At 45.2% G+C, this 17,500-nt stretch overlaps 1 protein-coding gene across 6 annotated transcripts in view; it reads right to left on the bottom strand.

Annotated features, from left to right (window-relative positions):
* MAP7D2 (MAP7 domain containing 2) overlaps nucleotides 1-17,068 on the bottom strand; it is a 78,954-nt gene extending 61,886 nt beyond the window's left edge. For 5 of the 6 annotated variants that reach the window (XM_046903807.1, XM_040647883.2, XM_046903811.1 and 2 more), the window contains exon 1: nucleotides 16,610-16,726. In XM_046903807.1, coding sequence (XP_046759763.1) covers nucleotides 16,610-16,652 — 43 coding nt within the window. In that variant the 5' untranslated portion in view covers nucleotides 16,653-16,726. Of the gene's footprint in view, nucleotides 1-16,491 lie in introns of all 6 variants that reach the window. The other variant, XM_046903814.1, reaches the window with a different exon arrangement.
* Between the last annotated feature and the right edge of the window lie 432 nt (nucleotides 17,069-17,500).

Here is a 17,500-nt window from a genome sequence, read left to right as displayed (position 1 = left end):
AGTGTTATTAAGCCAAATCCTACAGCTGCTAATGAAAGCAGAAGCCAGGAGAAGTGGTACAATGAGACCTAAACCACCATCTGCACAACTCTGCTTACACAAAGGCACAAACCTCAGGCTTACAAGAGCAGAGAATGCTTACTGCAAGCAGGAGACAAAACTGCGTCTGCAAGGCTGGAGAAGGCTTGCAGGCAGAGAGCTTCTTTCATACTGCTGACAGGGCCTGGCTGTACAGATCTGACTGCAATTACAAAAATAGAAGAAAATAAAATAGAAATAAAACATAGGTAAGTATATATAAAAATATAGGTACCTGGAATGCTTCACTCACAGCTCCTTCCTACTTGGGCCCCTACAACTTGTTTCTGGTTTGAAATGTGAAATCTATTCCCTATCTAATAGGTAAGCTGCCCAGAGAAGTTGTGGATGCCCCGTCCCTAGAGATGTTCAAGGCCAGGTTGGATGGCGCCCTGGGCAGCCTGGTCTAGTATTACATATGGAGGTTGGTGGCCCTGCCTGTGGTGGGTGGGGGGGATGGAGCTTCACGATCCTTGAGGTCCTTTCCAACCCAAGCCATTCTACAACTCTATGATTCTCCCAAAAGAATTGATCTCAACAACCTGGAAACCACAGGATCCTCCTGTTCCAAATGGAAAAATAAGCTTACATCCTTGATAACAAGCATTCACTAAATATCCAAGTTAAATAAATGGAATTAATACAGTTGGGTAAGCTTTAGTCACCATTAGGTAGACTTGTATCACACACTTATCCAGCAACATCATCTTCTTTCTTCTTAAATCTATGTGCAATTTAACAAGAAAAATACTGTACATGGATCAAGAAGCAGTATAATCAAAACAAAAATCAAAAGCCTGAAGCGTTGTGACCCGTAGAATCACTTTTTTTTTCAAACCTAGGCCCAAATACTGTGCTAAAGCAGACACATGGGGGCAGACACATGAAAATCCGAGGAAACCTTGGTACCTTGCTCAGATCTTTCTAAAACACGTGCAGGCAACTCTCAGGATGACATTTGTTCCATGTTTTCCAACTACTATATTGTCAAAGCATCATAAACAAACACTGCTGGCTTAAGTTGCAGGCATTGTAACCATGATGGTTAGAGGCAATAAGGTATGCTACATAAGGAGCAGTAATAGTATTTTTGACTAGAACAAGCTTCTATTTTAGAGTCAGAGAAGGGACTGCATGTTGTAAATCTTTTTCAGGACACATCAACAGATCCCCCAAGCTTCCTATGAAATCTGCCTGTCTTCTTACATCAAAAAGGATGACTTTCCAGCTAAGGATCAAAGGCTTATAACAGAACACCCTGAAGTCAGAGTTTCCCAGAAATCAGACTGCCTAAATTTTTGTTTCATCACATATAACTATATTCCACATTGTCAGCCTTTGCACTCTCAAACGAAGTTAGCACTCCTTCCCTGCAACAGAAACAGATTTTGAGGCAAAGACAATATCAAGACTTTGAAAACATTGGGGGAAAACAGCCAGGTAAAGCATCTTAGCTTATGAAGAAAATATAATATTAGGCACATAATTTCGTAATTATCTCCTTAGACTGGTAAAGAGATAAAAGATATAGCCTCAAAATCAATTACAGCAAAACTGAAACATTTAAGAAAGTAGAATGCCCAGAACAGACGAAGAGAACCTAGCTCTAAATGTAATACCAACACAACTGTATTTGATGACACTTTCTTTGCCTACAGCAAACCTGTGTAAATGCTCATGAGAAGATATCATTTCTCAGGAAAGTCTCTTTACAATAAATTAGCACGATAGTAGTACCAGCCTTCCAGAATATACTTTCAGGTTCAGGATTTGCTCAAAATGAATGCTCAAAACAGCATGAAATAGATAGCACTCAAGCCCTGTAAGCCCTAGAAGACCAAGGAGACCTCAGAGTTTTCACACTTTAATGAAAGCAGAGTAAGAATGATTGTTGAAAAAGGTCACTGTCAAACAACAGCAGTGCATAATGGTGCCATAAAGTAAAACACCTGTAAGATGGGGATCAGCCTCTTCTCCTGGGCAACTAGTGACAGGACAAGAGGGAATGGCCTCACATGGCAGCTGGGGAGGACCAGGCTGGATATTGGGAAAACCTTCTCCAGATGAGTGGTGAGGCAGTGGCACAGGCTGCCCAGGGAGCTGGTGGAGTCACCATCCCTGGAGGCGTTCAGGAAACATGTATATGTGGTACTGAGGGACATGGTTTAGTGGGGTAATATTGATAGGTGGACTGTTGGAATAGATTATCTTGGAGGTCTTTTCTAACTTTGGTGATTCTATGGCAGAATCTTAATCCCCATTATCCTTTTTCCCCACCCATCACAGCAATGAAACTCACTCACACAGAACACTTCAAATAAATAAGTAAATGAAATGCACAAAACCTGCAACAACTAAATCCATTACCAGAGATGAAAAATGAACAGAGAGAATGAAGCAAGGACTTCACTGAACTTCATTTTTCTTTCTATTTACGTGCAGGGTAAAAGATTTTTAAGATGACATTTATTGTACATGTTCCAGTAAACAATCTCACACCTTGATTTCCTTCCAAGATAATTCATCAGGAGCGAGATGTTCCTTTTAAAAGAATATTTCACAAAAACAGAGACCTGATTGAAAATAAAAGTCAACATGCCAAACCCTTATCCGCTTCCACACATAAGCAAATATTTAACAGGATCATTAGGAAAATCAATGAGTTTCTGTGCAATGTAATGATGTTTCTTTTCAGAATAAGAATACATAAGGAATTTGTTTATTCTTTAACCATCTTCTCACAGTCTTCTCTTTGGTCTTTAGCTCACATTTGACATAAATGAAGTAAAACAAATTGATCAGAATTAGCTTCCTCAAGATTTTTCCCATGCTAACTATACCTCATCTTCAAAGAAATTCAATCCTCCTGACTGAGGTTAACTTCTAAGACAGGAAAAAATTGTATTAATTCATCCAAATGACTCTACATCTGTGTTAGTCAACATATCATACTCAACAGTTTTTAAAAATAGTTATTTACAACAACAGGAGTTGTTTTTTCAACAGTCGAAAGGACAGATACATAAATAGCAGAGATAAGATTAAAATTTGAGAAATTCAAGGTTATACTTCTGTGCTTCAATGCTGGTATTACACTACCTTGGAGAGTTACACACACACATATATTATGAACCCTTGAGCAAGAAGCATTGTAGACAAGCTCTACCAAGTGTTAACAGATTCACTGCTTGTTTACTCCTCCAGAATTTTTCAGAATGTTGGCACTGAAAACAACAAGCTTCATTCTTGCTTTTTAATCAACATCTCTAAAAAAATACGTAAGCCCACCTACTTTGCATTGCCCTCCTGCCCCCTACCCCCTTTTTTGTTTTCTTTTTAATTTCAATTCAAGCTCTTTGAAAAGCTCTATATCCTTACAGTCAAGTCATGGTCACTGATTAGCAGATGTACCATCCTTGCAAATCTCAAACCTCATCGTGTAAGCTAAGTAGTAAGGACAACATCAGGACAAATGCTGAGTTAGTGTCTTCAAACAGTAATGAATTTTTACAGTAGAGTAGTCAGACTAGAGGAAAAATATCCATGCCCTTATAAAGCTTTAATGAAAGCAATACATCGCTCATTACTGGTAACAAACAGCTACAGCCATGTCTTGGTAGCATAAGCTACACAAACAAGCATGAGCTCTATGCAAACAAGTCTTTCAGCGTACAGTTTGCCCACAAAAAAAACTCGAAAGTGTGAGCTTCCTACCACCTTCATATTTTGGACAAGAGAAGGTTCAGGGGAAACCTTACTGCTCCCTACAATTACTTGAAATGAGGTTGTAGGGAGGTGGAGGTCAACCTCTTTGCCAAGGTAACAGGGACAGGATGACAGCGAATGTGGAACCTTAGGAGAGGTTCAGATTGGAAAATAGAGAAGATTTTCAGAAAGAGAAGTGAGACATTGGAACAGGCTGCCCAGGGAGGTGGTTGGATCATCATCTCTGAGGGTTTTCAAAAAACACAGATGTGGCACTGAGGGACGTGCTTTTTAGTGCTATGGTGGTGACGGGCTGACAGTTAGACTGGATGATCTTAGAGGTCTTTTCCAACCTTAATGATTCTGTGATTCATTCACTGACACTGTTCTTCAGAGAATGGGCAGGTGTACAGAAAAAAAAATCACAAAATGATTTGCCAGGACTTGTCCATCCACACCCAGAGCAGAGATTCTGTTTGTTTTCAGAAGGACCTAAAAGCTCCTACAGAAAAAATAAGAGTGAACGGACTCCCTCCTCATTTCCCACCACAGAGTTGCATACGCTATACACGTTGGCTAACCCACGGTTTATGTGGGACAGCATTTAAGAGTTATGGAAAACAGAATTAACAGGAGCATAAGAAGAATATCACTCACGTTTAGTATGAAATGCTACAAATACGAAAGTTTTTTAAAAAGCAAGTTCTGCATAACTGCCATGAGATAAGGCTAGTCCCAGGCTGCCCTGCAGCTCTGTCCCCAAAGGGAAGCCAATGCAACAGAAGAGGATGCTCAGGTGTCTCAGCCCTGTTTGTTCATGCCTGTTGCTTCCACTTCCACAATCAAGCAGCCTGTTTTCACTACTCTTGCTGATACACACCTCTGTAGAGTCCATCCAGCCTCTGCCTTCACTTCCATGTAAAGGGACACAGTTTAAAATACCTCCGCACACAGTTGTCTACTATGGTCAGTGCTTATCAAACACAACTGCTACATGACTTTCTGTCAATTATAAAGGCAAGACACTAAAGAAATAAGAGCAAGTATCCACCTTTCTCACTAGCTTACCCATGCACCCAGAGTTGCTTCCCACTGGCTCCCTGTGTATAGGATTGCTCCTCCTGGCAAATAGGTTTGCTCCTCCTGGCTATCACTGCTGCTGTGCCAAACATTTCAAAAAGCACATGCCTCATGCTGGAAGCCGAGTGTTAAAAGAGCTGCTGCTTCTCTATACTTGCAAGCTATCTGCATAAGAGATGAAAATAGTATTTCCATAGGGAAAACACTTTTAAGGACATGCCACACAATAGTTGTGACACGGCCTTAACTTTTTTATTATTATTATTGATTTACACTCCCTAGAAGTTTTTGTTAAGAGGGACAAAGTAAGGCTGAAAGAAAGAATAATTTTATATGATGGCAGTTGTACATGGCCTCATCTACCCACTTCCCTCCAAATAAAGAGGGAAAACAACTCACCCTCAAGCATGCAAAGCTCTGATGGAGGGTTCCGATTACAGCTCCTGGTGAGAAGCACAGCTCAGCACCTTTCCTCTTTTCAGAAAACTACAGTAGATCCTTAACTGTCTTGGTAACTTAACAACTGAAGGACAGCACGTGGGTACAAGGAATAGATCTGGTGCTGCTGTGGGAGGCAGCAGGGCCTCTTCTGCTCTCTCCTAATGTCCTCTATAAAAACCTCATGGAGAAACAACAAAGTTCAGCTTCAGGTGCGCCCATAACAAACATCTCAATGCATGCTAATGGCACTACAGATGATGTGCTTCCTCCAGCGAGCTCACATCTGATGTTTTTTCCCTAACAAAACTCTAAGCAAGGAAAGTGGGGACTGTACCATGCCTTCCATGGAAGCCATCCATAGAAGCTACAGCCAGTGAGCAGTCTGGAGCACAAGTCTTAGGAGGTGCAGTGATCATTCAGTTTGGAGAAGAGGAGGCTCAGGGGAGACCTTATCACTCTCTACAGCTCTGTACTGGATTTACTTTGCTAATTTGGAACTGCACCGATTAAACCAACAAACCTACAAATCAGGGTTATTACATTATGCAAAATTAAACCTGAACAGCAGTAGGTTGGTGATAGGCACCAAGGAAGAAAAAAAAAAAGCAGTACAGAAAACAGTATTGGTAGAAGCAGAATCGCAGCAGCTACTTATTCCACACCTTGCTCTGAGCCCTCAGGGGTTTGGCCTCAGCTCATCCAGTCACTGCTTCTCAGAGCAAACCCTGAACTCCCAAGATAAATGTCACACCTCAATTCCCACCCTCTTTGTCAGAGCTCACCTGGGCCTACACAGAGCTGCACACAGCTGCCCATGCGCCACGAAGCAGGATGTGGTGCTCCTTTTCCACAGCGATGGGAGGAGGAAGCTTGCATGTTTATACTATCATCCATACATGTAATAAAGAGATTACCTGCCCACAGTCCTTGCCTTGCTGGAATGGTACGCCCAACAGAAGCGGAGGAAAGAGCGCTCCTGGCAGAGGGCATCTGGGAGCAATGAGACATAGGTCAACAAGGAGGGCAGAGTTTAGGGCACACCTGCACAAGAGCAGGCTGCTGTGACCGTGCCAACAAACCACAGCTCTGCCCAACACAGTGAGGCTGGAAGCGCCACTGGCAAGGAACCGCGTGCTCTGCCAGCAACGCTTCACATATAGAGACAAACCAAAACAGATCTGGAGCTTGAGAAGCCTGCCTGCCCAGAGCTTGAGAATAGGGGTAGGGATGGCTGGGTTGAGTTGACTTAAGTTGCATGAGTCGATGAACATTTTGGAAGGCAAAGAGAGGAGTCAGCATGGCAGCACACCCCCCCATGCCAAGGGGGAAGCTTGGAGGCAGGCTGAGCTACACGTAGGCCTGCATAGCACGAGGGACTGTGCACTCAGACTGGTGGCAGGAGGGGCTGGCACATCGGGAGCAGCAGGTAACTGAACAGAAGGGTACAGGTTACGTAAACACACATCCACCATAGGCACTTTTGATTTTATTCTGTACCATTTTATTGATACACATAGAACTTATGAACTTTTAAGTCAGCTACCACTGAGAAGTGAAAAGGTTCTTATATCTGATGAAGTCTTTGCAGACTGAGGAGCAAATTACTTCAAGTTACTTGTGCTCAGCCAAACCAGGCACCAGGAGCCAGGTCCTGCACCACCCTACCTAAGCTGTGCTAGAAGAGGCTTTTGCTCCACAAACCTGACACTGTCAGTTCTTATGAGCTTGCACAAAATTCCCAAAGACCCCACGCTGCAAACTAAATACTCCACTTCTGTATTCCATTCTACCTCCACCTACACGTAGGTAGAAATTGGGGTTATTCTGGCAAAGCATAGAACAATACACTGGACTAAAGAGCTAGAAACAAAGGATGGGGGCTGAATGTGTTCAGCTCTAGCCAAAAGTAAAGCTAGCTTTTGGCTGTTGAACAAGTCTTCCTTTTTCCATGGTACTTCTTCAGTTGTCTAATTTTATGAAGGACCATACAATGTAATCTGCCTGAAATGCTGCTGCTTAGAACTAACTCCAGCAGCTCTCAGCCAGCAGGTCTAGCAGTCAGAACTCACACAGGACTTCTCCTACGTGCTAAGTCACCAACAGTAGTTTTGATTGGAGCTTCTCAAGATGCATGCATCACCAGAAGCTATCTGCATTAATTTCAGTGCAAGATAGCCATCAGAATAACATCTTCAGGACCTCTCCCCTCTACTCTCAGCCTGTAGCCTAAGGAAGCATATCATACTGCAACACTGGTTAACTGATAGTTGCTCTGAAGACTAGGAAAATGCTCCTCAGCCTGTATGTTATTACCTTTCATTTTCAAAGAGTTCTTTGATATGGTGATTTTATGTTTTTGAACTGTAATGCCTGAAGCAGGGGGTTAGATAGCAAGGAATGTGATTTCTTTCTGCCTCTTTCCCCTTCCCAGTCTCCTTGTGCAGCTGTCACAAAGAAAATCTATGATCTTCCTCATCCCCTCAGGCTCCCACTGAAAGGCAGGTGGGCTGGTGAGAGGTCAATTCCCCTGGAGCCCATCTGATGGGTGCAGCTTCCTCCCTGGCCTCACACTTTTCATTTCCAAGGCTGGATGGATTGAGGTCTGCTCCAGTGGGGCACAGGAATGAGTACAGCATTGAGTACTACTACAGATCTGGAAAAGGGAGCAGGACAGAGCATGGGAACACATCCAAGTCTTCTGGACTGGTTTTTGTGGGACATATAAAGCACGCCATTTGCTTGCTGCAGTCTTCTCCTCCAGCCCCAGTGCCGTCTTCCCTGGTGGCCTGAAGACAGCACAACTAGGAGATGCTGGCTCTGACTAAGCCTTAATGACCTCATAGGCAGAAGTGCGTGGATCAGAATGAGGAAGGAAGATGACACCATTAAGGAGGGGGAAAAAAGTCATCTTATAAGAAGCTCAAGAGGTAATCCAGTAGGTTGTCAGTTCACCAATAGCATGGCCTCATCATTAGCAGCAGCTAACTTGGCAGCAAGGAATTTGTACACTGCAAGGGTTTTACACACACACAGAATTCAGTGGTCTTCCAGGAACATTATTCTGCTGCTCTAAACACTTTCTGAGTTGCTGCATGGCCTGTAAGCCTGTCACCATGCTTTAGGAAGCACTCATCACAAGGAACATTGGCTCTGCGTGAAGACTTCCTTTACAATCTTCAGCATTACAAAAATTGGATTTGAAAGTGGATGTGCTCGTACTGCATAACATGACTTTCAGTTCCATTCACGCATCATTTAAGCAACTTCACTGCAGATTAAATGTATTAGGATCCAAGGCCATCAATTCTTTCTGAGACATTCTTCAAAAGTATGAACTTAAAGGAAGCCAGAATACAGTCAGTGATTGCAGTATAGGAAAGGAGAGTACCTCAGAGTGGGAGGAGATAAATCCAAACACAGGGAAAACGTACCACAAAGGGGAAATGCAAACCTCACCTTTGATTACAAAATGTATTATGAAAAACAAACACTTTGTTATTTGTAAATAACTGAACAGATTACACCAGATATTTCTGTTTCACTTCCCTACTGTTCTGTAACAGAAGGGAACGCCACAAAATCCATTCCCTCTGCGAAACTCCCTCTTTTCTAAAGCATCTCTCCCCTACACATCACCCAAACATTTTCACTCAGTGCCATGACCTTGAGAACTCGCAAGCCACCATCCTCCTCAGAGCCTGATCCACAGCACATTTAAGCCAAAGGAAGGTCATCCTTTTATTACACTGCACCATTAAATCACTTCCCGTGACTGCTGAAAATCACCCTGTTTACTTAGAACCACAGCACTCAGTGTTACTAAACCCAAGAAGCATAATGGAAATACTTACATCTATTAATAGGCCATTAAGGGTAAGAGAAAAGATGCCCTGTGGCTGAAGCACAGTACTAAAAGTCAAGACACTGTGAATAAAGGTAAGGCCCTACTCCCATTTCTCTGTAGGACAGTTAAAGGAGAACCAGTCCATCTACTATTTATTTTGGAAACAATAACTGGCCTGTCTTTTTATCAGCATTGCAAGAACCCAAACAACAGGAGGAGAAAGGACTGCTCCCACTCCACCAGGGAAGCCCAGACTGAGCCAAGCCATCACCTCACGCCACACTCCTGAGGGCAGGGAAGTTAACCACCCTTCCTTCAAATATTCAAAAGAACCAAAGTTATAATGTGCGGGTAAACACTGTAATATCATCTTATTCTCCTTCCTGGGGCAAAAGGAAAAGCTGTTTTTGGTATGATTACCACATGGTCTACTTAGAGTGGAAAGAAAAAAAAAAGTACATCTATTTCCTATGATTGGATTGAAAAAAAAATAAACAACTGAGACTTAATTAAAATATGATTAAGTATTGGAAGTTCATTCTAACTAAATAATCCAGGCTAGTTTGCTCATGAGAGCACTCTTGGTTTACCAGGCAGGGAAAGATCACTTCTGCACTGTAGCTAACAAACCCAGACGTGCTGCACAGCCACCAGCAACATTTGCATCTCTGTTTTAGGATCAAAGCCACATTAAGAACTGCACTACTCAACCACATCTCCAACCAAAATTAATTGCAGACTAGCAATACTTCAATGAGTGTTTTGCTGAAATAAAGAATAGCTCTGCTAGCTCCTGCTTGGCGTGAGGCGAGTAATTTGATAATTCATATGGATTGAACCAAGCAAGGCATTCTTCCAGATCCTACTGAACTGAAACAAAACCACAACAAGCCCTCCAGCATCTGGCATTACAACAGACAGAACAATCAAATACACTAAATACACTAACGTTACTAGCATTTTCTTCAAGATTTTTAGGATGTTTTTACAGTGGCATCCACAGACTGATACATATGGTTAGCATGTATTTTTAACCAGCACAACCCTTCTTATCCTATCAAGACCCCAGGTAGGGATGATAAATTCTAGGGCCTTGTTGCCTTGTTTTATTCATCTAAGTCAATACAAGGAAAAAAGAATCCATAAAAGAAACTACTCAGCAAACAAAGGCAAATTGATTTATGAAGCTCTGTACATTCCCTCCTTCAAATATGGTTGTTAAGCACTGGATCCACACGGCACTACGGCTGTGGGCCACAGCATCCATCCCTCTGCTCATGCATGCGGATGCACTGATGTGCACATGGAGGAAACAGGCAGAGAGCTGTGACCTGGAGGACCAGCTCAGGAAGTGCCTCAGACTTGAGAAGCCCCTTAACAAAACCAAGTTAATACGCATCCAGTGCGTTGCCCTCTTGGAAGGCAAATGCAAGCAAGCAGGGATGACTTACAACACAGCTGTAATTATTAGTGAAGGGGCTGACTTCAAAACCTTGAGCAGTTAAGTCCATTTCTGTACTCAGCATACAAAGAAACGCGTGTTTACAGGTTTCTGGGATGCTGGGGAAAAAAAAGATCTGAATACCTGTGACTGCTCCAAGTTACTTACCACCTACTTACTCCTGTAATAGGGTAAAAAAAGTTCAACAAAGGTGAATGCTATGATGCAGAAGGAGGAACCTCTTCTGTTGAATCCCAACAAGAAATTCAGATTAACACTATAGGTCTCAAATTACCTCAAATGACAGTAGCACAAATGTGCCGTACTGGTACACAGAAAGCCGTATTTTCCATGTTGTATATCTGTAAGCAACAGTGAAACATCAGTAAGTGATGTTTGCTATTGGCAGTTTTATTTATTTACCAAGAAAATAACGTGCAAGCAAAGCGACAGCAGAAACTCTGGCACAAGGAGAATGACAACAACGGGCCTGAAGCGTCTCGCTTATAAGGAAAGGCTGAGAGAGCTGGGACTGCTCACCATGGGGAAGGGAAGGCTGAGAGATCTTATCAATGCTTACAAATATCAAAAGGATGGGAGTCAAGAGGTTGGCGCTGGGCTCTTCTCAGTGGTGTGCAGTGACAGAACAAAGGGCAATGGGCACAAACTGCAACACAGGAAGTTCCATCAGAACACGAGGAAGAACTTTACTGTGAGGGTAACAGAGCCCTGGGACAGGCTGCCCGGAGAGGTGGTGGAGTCTCCTTCCATGGAGATATTCAAGACCTTCCTGGATGCTTTCCTGCACAATCTGCTGTAAGGAACCTGCTTCTGCAAGGGGATGAACTCGATGATCTCCAGAGGTCCCATCCAGCCCCTATGGTTCTGAGAAGCTGCTGAAAGTAGAGCGACCTGTAGGCAAGCAGCAACACTGCACGCCCTGCAGGAAGGCCACCAGTCACTGTGCTCTGGGCACGCTCATGGAAAAGCAGCCAAAGGGCAACGAGGAGCCTGGGCACAGCCTGATGTTAATCCAAAGGTCAGAGGAACACTGTACTGATCACAACAACACAGATATTTCATTGCAGCACCTCAACTCAATGAGGACGGTTTGCTTCCCACCGGTCAGGGAAGAGGCAACGCACAGTGGGGCAGCAGCACAAACCTCCAGGCACTCCGGTGCAAAAGGGAAACCGGCGCCCCAGGGTTTATGCTTCTAAGCAGTTTGATCCGGCATTAGGTAAGCAAAGATATGCAAATAGTACAGTAAATAAAACCAACCACAAACCTGACAAGATTCCACATCACAGAGGAGATAAATATTAAATAGTTAAGGAGAAACGTTGGCTAACGTGGATCATTAATTTAAGAGTTGGAGGAAAAACATGAAGTAGGGTAGTATGGTTAGGTTGCGGTTGGACTTGATGACCTTTAAGGTCTTTTCCAGCCTGAGCAATTCTATGACTCTACGATTAAAGAGGAAAACTAAGATGTGACCATCAGACATTTTAGAATGTTATTTCATTGCATCTACAGAAAGTCTGAGATGTATATGGACATAAGCAATTCTATCTGAAACCGTTTAACCGGGACAATAAATACTTCACTCAGACCCTTGCAGCACTCATTCCGACAGGCAGAGAGCCAGCTGTTACAGTTTTAGGAGCTCAGTACCAACAAGACAAAAAAAGTGTATTTACCATTTGAATGGCAGGCACAAAGTGAGAGGTGTGTTACACCATTTTAATCAATGGAACAGCCATCTTGCATTGCTTTCCATCTTTTTTTTTCCAGCTTACTAGTACAATAGATTCTCATTGCATGAAAACCATTTACCTCCCCTCATCTCTCCCCGCACATCAGCGCCATTCATCGTTACGGAAATAAACCACAGAGGAAGGTGTTTATAAACAACACCCCACCTAAAGTCAGCCAGGGTAATGCCATGCAGTGGAAGAAATCTCTGTTCAGCCAAGATTTCTTCTTGCTGTTTCAATCAATTTGATAGACGGACCACTGCATGACTGAAGGAGCACTAATTCAGCTGTTTGAACACATGTATAAGGGGAAACTAGCACATACCATATCCTTACATGCACTGCCTCCAATCACAGAAAACACACAGGTAATACATCACATTGTGAAACAAATACCAAATACCAGTCAAGTACAGCAAAATAACTCAGAAATTAATGTAAGCATCATAAACCATGGTTAAAGAAATCTACTGCGCTACTGAAAGAACTTTGCTTTTTATTATTGCAGTAACCTTAACTGGCTACAGCTATATTAAAAATGCTCCCCAAATTCTTCACTCAGCCACAGCGAGATTCACAGGAAAGTTAAGGCTGGACAGACAACACAACTGTATTTAAGAGACTTGCAGAACCAAGTCACTGCACCCCAGCATAGAGAGCTGGGTTAAGCAGGACGCAGAAGACATGCAAACCTCACAAGACTTGAAGTTATCAGGCTGAGAGTAACTGTGAGAGCCAGCTAGAAGGATGGGAAGCGGGAGGATGACTTGAGCTACTTGCTATTCAACACTGTTAACATTCACACTGTTTGCATTAATTTCCCAAACAGCTGTATTTCTCTCATAGAATCATTAAGGTTGGAAAAGACCTCTAAGATCATCTAGTCCATCACACCATGCCAATTAACCATGCCCCTCAGTGCCACATCTACATGTTTCTTGAACACCTCCAGTGACAGTGACTCCACCACCGCCCTGGGCAGCCTGTGCCACTGCCTCACCACTCTTTCTGAGAAGCTGTTTTTCCTAATACCCAACCTGAACTTCCCCTGGCACAACTTGAGGCTGCTCCCTCTCACCCTGTCACTGACGCCTGTGAAAAGAGGCCGACCCTCACCTCGCCTCGGCCTCCTTTCAGGAATGGCAGAGAGAGCAATGAGATTTCCCCTGAGCCTCCTCTTCTCCATACTGAGCAATCCCAGCTCCCTCAGCTGCTCCCCACAAGACTTGTGCTCCAGAGCCCTCACAGCTTCACTGACCTTCTCTGGACACACTCCAGGGTCCCAACATCTTTCTTGTAGTCTTTTGCCACATCATAAGATCCACTTATCTATTGAAATCCTGTGCAAGCAATATGTTTTTTCCACCTACACCACATAGGCAGAGATAGAACTTAAACTGCAAACAGCTGCTTCCAAAATCTGCTGGGCAGCTTGAGCCAGGCATCAGTATGGGGCTGAAAGCTGCAAAGCCCTGTCAGGGGCTGGTGAAAAAGCCCCCTTCATAAGGGCTGTCCAAGGCAACTGGATCCATAGGGAAAAACACAGGAGATATTTTCTATTACCTCAACACTTCAAGAGCTATCCAGAATTAAAAGACTTGCTCTTACTTTTCTATAGACCTAAAATGCATTAGTAAATGAATGACAGATAAGAGGAAGATATTAAAAGCATTTCCCTTTCTGTTTTTGCTTCACACACACTAAAAGACCAATAACTGTGAAAGCTATAATTGTATTTTATTTATTCATGAGACGAAAACAAGCCTTATTCCATCACTCTTCATACAGTATCAACATGTAGGATATATAGTTTCATTTACATGAAATATGTATATGCTCCTTCAACTTGCATACCCAGAAATGATTACTTAACATTCAAAAAAATAAGCATCCCTGGTTCACTTTCTCTACAGCAGCCACCAAAGCAAAGGCATCTCTGTAATGCTACTCAACAGCACCTTACAAGCACTGTGAAGTTTCCAGGTGTTTCACGCTCCTACCGCACACACTTCAAGCAACATGCCACCCTTTTATTTCTAAACACTTCTAGTGCAAAGGCAAGATGTCTTCTTCCATTGCAATTTAACAAAACTCAGTGGGTAAAGGCAATGACCTTTTTCTTTAGTCTCCCCCCCCCCCCATCAACAGAGCCTGTCCGATGTTATGGTATTTTAAACAATAGAACACTAACCTTGAGAGCATGCAGAGTACTGAGCTCCTCTGCACTAAAACCAGCTCTTGCAAAAGGTAACATCACACAGAGAGCAGAACATCAACTAAAAGCATTCTGTATGGTTTAAAGAAATCAGCTGGAAAAGCGTTGCTGTTAAGAAGGAACACACACAGTACTCCGAAAGAGATACATCCATGTATTCCTTTCACACGCTGGGTTATGATTTGCAGTCTAAGTTGACGTGACATGCAGCTTCCTCTTAAATCCTCTTAGGGCTGACCAAACTCTTCTATAAGAAGAAAAGAACACGTTTTGCTTTGTAAACCAAAGCGCTCAGTATTTCAATCTCTTAGAAGATAAATTAAGCAAATTTCACCAGGTAGCCAAAGGGATGATTAGCAATTCGGTACCGGGCAGCTTGTCCTTCAAATGCTATTTAGTCATTACTGTTACTACAGATGGTAGCAGCAGTAACGCCCACAGTTCGGTATCACCTAGTGCTTTGCCTTCCCTTACCCAAAACACTCCTGCAATGCCTTCTCAGGCTGTAGCATCTCTGCTGTTTGTTGCACAGCTCAGATTTTCAGTCAAGGGAAGAGCTCCACATCTATAAATTGCTTGCACTCCAGAATTCTGCTCCTTTTTGTTGTGTTATAAACCATTGAACAAGTCTCCTCCCCAGCAGCCAGGAGATGCAAACAACTCCCATACCGCGTGTTCATTTCAATTGGATTCGGGCAGATCTGGTCCACACTGTCATCTGTGAAACATCCCAAAGCACACACTGGCAACTCTTCCCCAGTACATCGTATACTATCTTCTATCAGCTGGTTCTAATAAAAAACCAGGCAGAGCTGAAGGCACTCCATAGCGAGGTGTTTAGGCACTGGCCCATGTGATGACAACTGCCTCGTGCCTGTCCCACCACACATGCCCCATTTGATACCATCTTCAGTTACACCACATTTTCTATGGGTCCTCAGTTCCATACATGGCTTGAGAAATGGTCTGTATAACGAGTCTCTGAAGTGATAAGGTAAAAAACAGGAAAACACAAGAAGAAAAAACCCCGTTAACAGGGAAGAATTCCTCATGCTTTAGAGCGGGAAGAAACTAGAAATATAAGTTCTCAGCATGAGTTGTTTTTCTCCCAAGTGACCGATGGGGAACCAGAGATCCGAGGGCTGGAGGTGCACCGCTGCTCATCTGTAGTAGTGATAGGCAGGAGAAGCAGAGGTCCTGGCTCTGACACAGGGTGACCTCGGGGCACTTAAAGGCTTGGATCCAGCTTCCCACTCAATACATTTGGGATAACAGCGCTTATCTCCCAAACCTGCGGCAATGCTACCTTAGGACAGAAAGGAAATTAACTCCCCTTTCCACCCATGCTACGGATGGATTGTTCACCACAAAGACCAGGCCCCGTATCAGGTGAGTAAGGTAAGTAAGCTCATTCCTTAATCACCACCCATCTCACACGCCGAACCAGGGCGAGGCCACGCAATCACTGCCACGACTCCATCCGACCCGCACCCCCGAACTGAAGCGTGACGGTGCCCCCGAGCCCTGCCCCACGTCCCGTTGTCCCTCTGGTCACCTCAGGGCACGGGGCTCACGACCCCGGAGCCGCGCCGGCCCGCAGCGGCGGGACGCACCTCGGTAGAGCAGTGTCTGCCCACGGGAGGCACTCCGCTCCGTACCAGCCCAACCAGTTTGCCGCCTGCCTTGGCGAACCACCGCAGGCAGGCCCAGGCACCGCAGAGAATTCGCTTTATGCGTCGCTCCCTACTTCAGGGCAAACCCGAACCTCCTCCCTGGCAGCACCGCCAGCGGTCGGGGAAATCGCAGCCGCGCACGCAGCCGGCGCGGCTCACAAAAGCTGCCCCGTGGCCAATTCACCACACGGCCGGCACCTGCGCCGCCGGGGGAACCCCCTCCCCAGGCCCGAGATGGCGGCCGCGCCGGTCGGCACCTGCCAGGAGGGGAGCGATCCTCGCCGGCGCTCGCGGGGCTCCCCGGGTTGAGGCGGGCAGCGGACGAGAGGAGAGCGCCGCCGTCCCGGGCACCTGGCAGGGCCGCGTTGCGCTTACCTGCCGCTCGCGGGGAGCCCCGCGCCGCCCCCGGCTCCGCCATCTTCCTCCGGCCGGCGGCCCCCACCGACTCGGTTCGGCGCTTCGATCCGCTCCGCGGCGCCCCGCGGCCGCCGCACAGGCGCACTGCCCGTCCCGCGGCACCTGACTCCGCGCGGCGGGGAGGAGCGGGACTGGGCGCGGAGGCGGCTGCTTGGTGCCGCTCGGCGGCGGTTCCCGCCCCGCCAGGTGCTGCTGCTGCTGCTGCTGCCGCCGCCCCGCCCCGCCGAGATGGGGGTCTGTGGCGGTGTGGCGCGGCGGGGGGTGAGGAGTTGCGTGTGTCCTTGGGCGAGCCGTGCCTTTGTTCGGCTCTGCGGTGGGGTCCCTACATAGGTGGCCTCGCGATGGGATCGTGCTTAATTTCAGAAGAGGCAGGGAATTGGAGAGACGTCTTTTTGTTTTCATACAATCACAGGAGGGCTCGGGTTTGAAGAGACCTCAAAGCCCTCCCAGCCCCAACCCCTGTCATGGGCAGCGCTGCCCCCCACCAGCTCAGGCTGCCCAGGGCCCCATCCAACCTGGCCTTGAGCGCCTCCAGGGATGGGGCACCACAGCTTCTCTGGGCAGCTGTGCCAGCGCCTCACTGCCTTTTGAATAAAGAATTTCTGTATAACACCTAACCTAAATCTCCTCTCTATTAGTTTAAAGCCATTCTCCCTTGTCCTATCACTATCAGACTGTGTAAAAAGCCGCTCCCCTTTCTACTCATGAGCACGCTTCAAATACTGGAAGGACTTTTCTCCTAAATATTTATATGCTAATGGTCAAAGAGACCTAGAACTTTCAACACACTGCTTACAAATTCATTGTGTGTTCCTGCCATCTCAGCTTTTGGAAACACTGGAACACCTG

The sequence above is a fragment of the Gallus gallus genome, chromosome 1, assembly GCF_016699485.2.
Source record: "Gallus gallus isolate bGalGal1 chromosome 1, bGalGal1.mat.broiler.GRCg7b, whole genome shotgun sequence".
Lineage (NCBI taxonomy): Eukaryota > Metazoa > Chordata > Aves > Galliformes > Phasianidae > Gallus > Gallus gallus.
The sequence above is the reverse complement of the archived record's forward strand: the minus strand, read 5'-3'. Positions and strand labels throughout refer to the sequence as shown.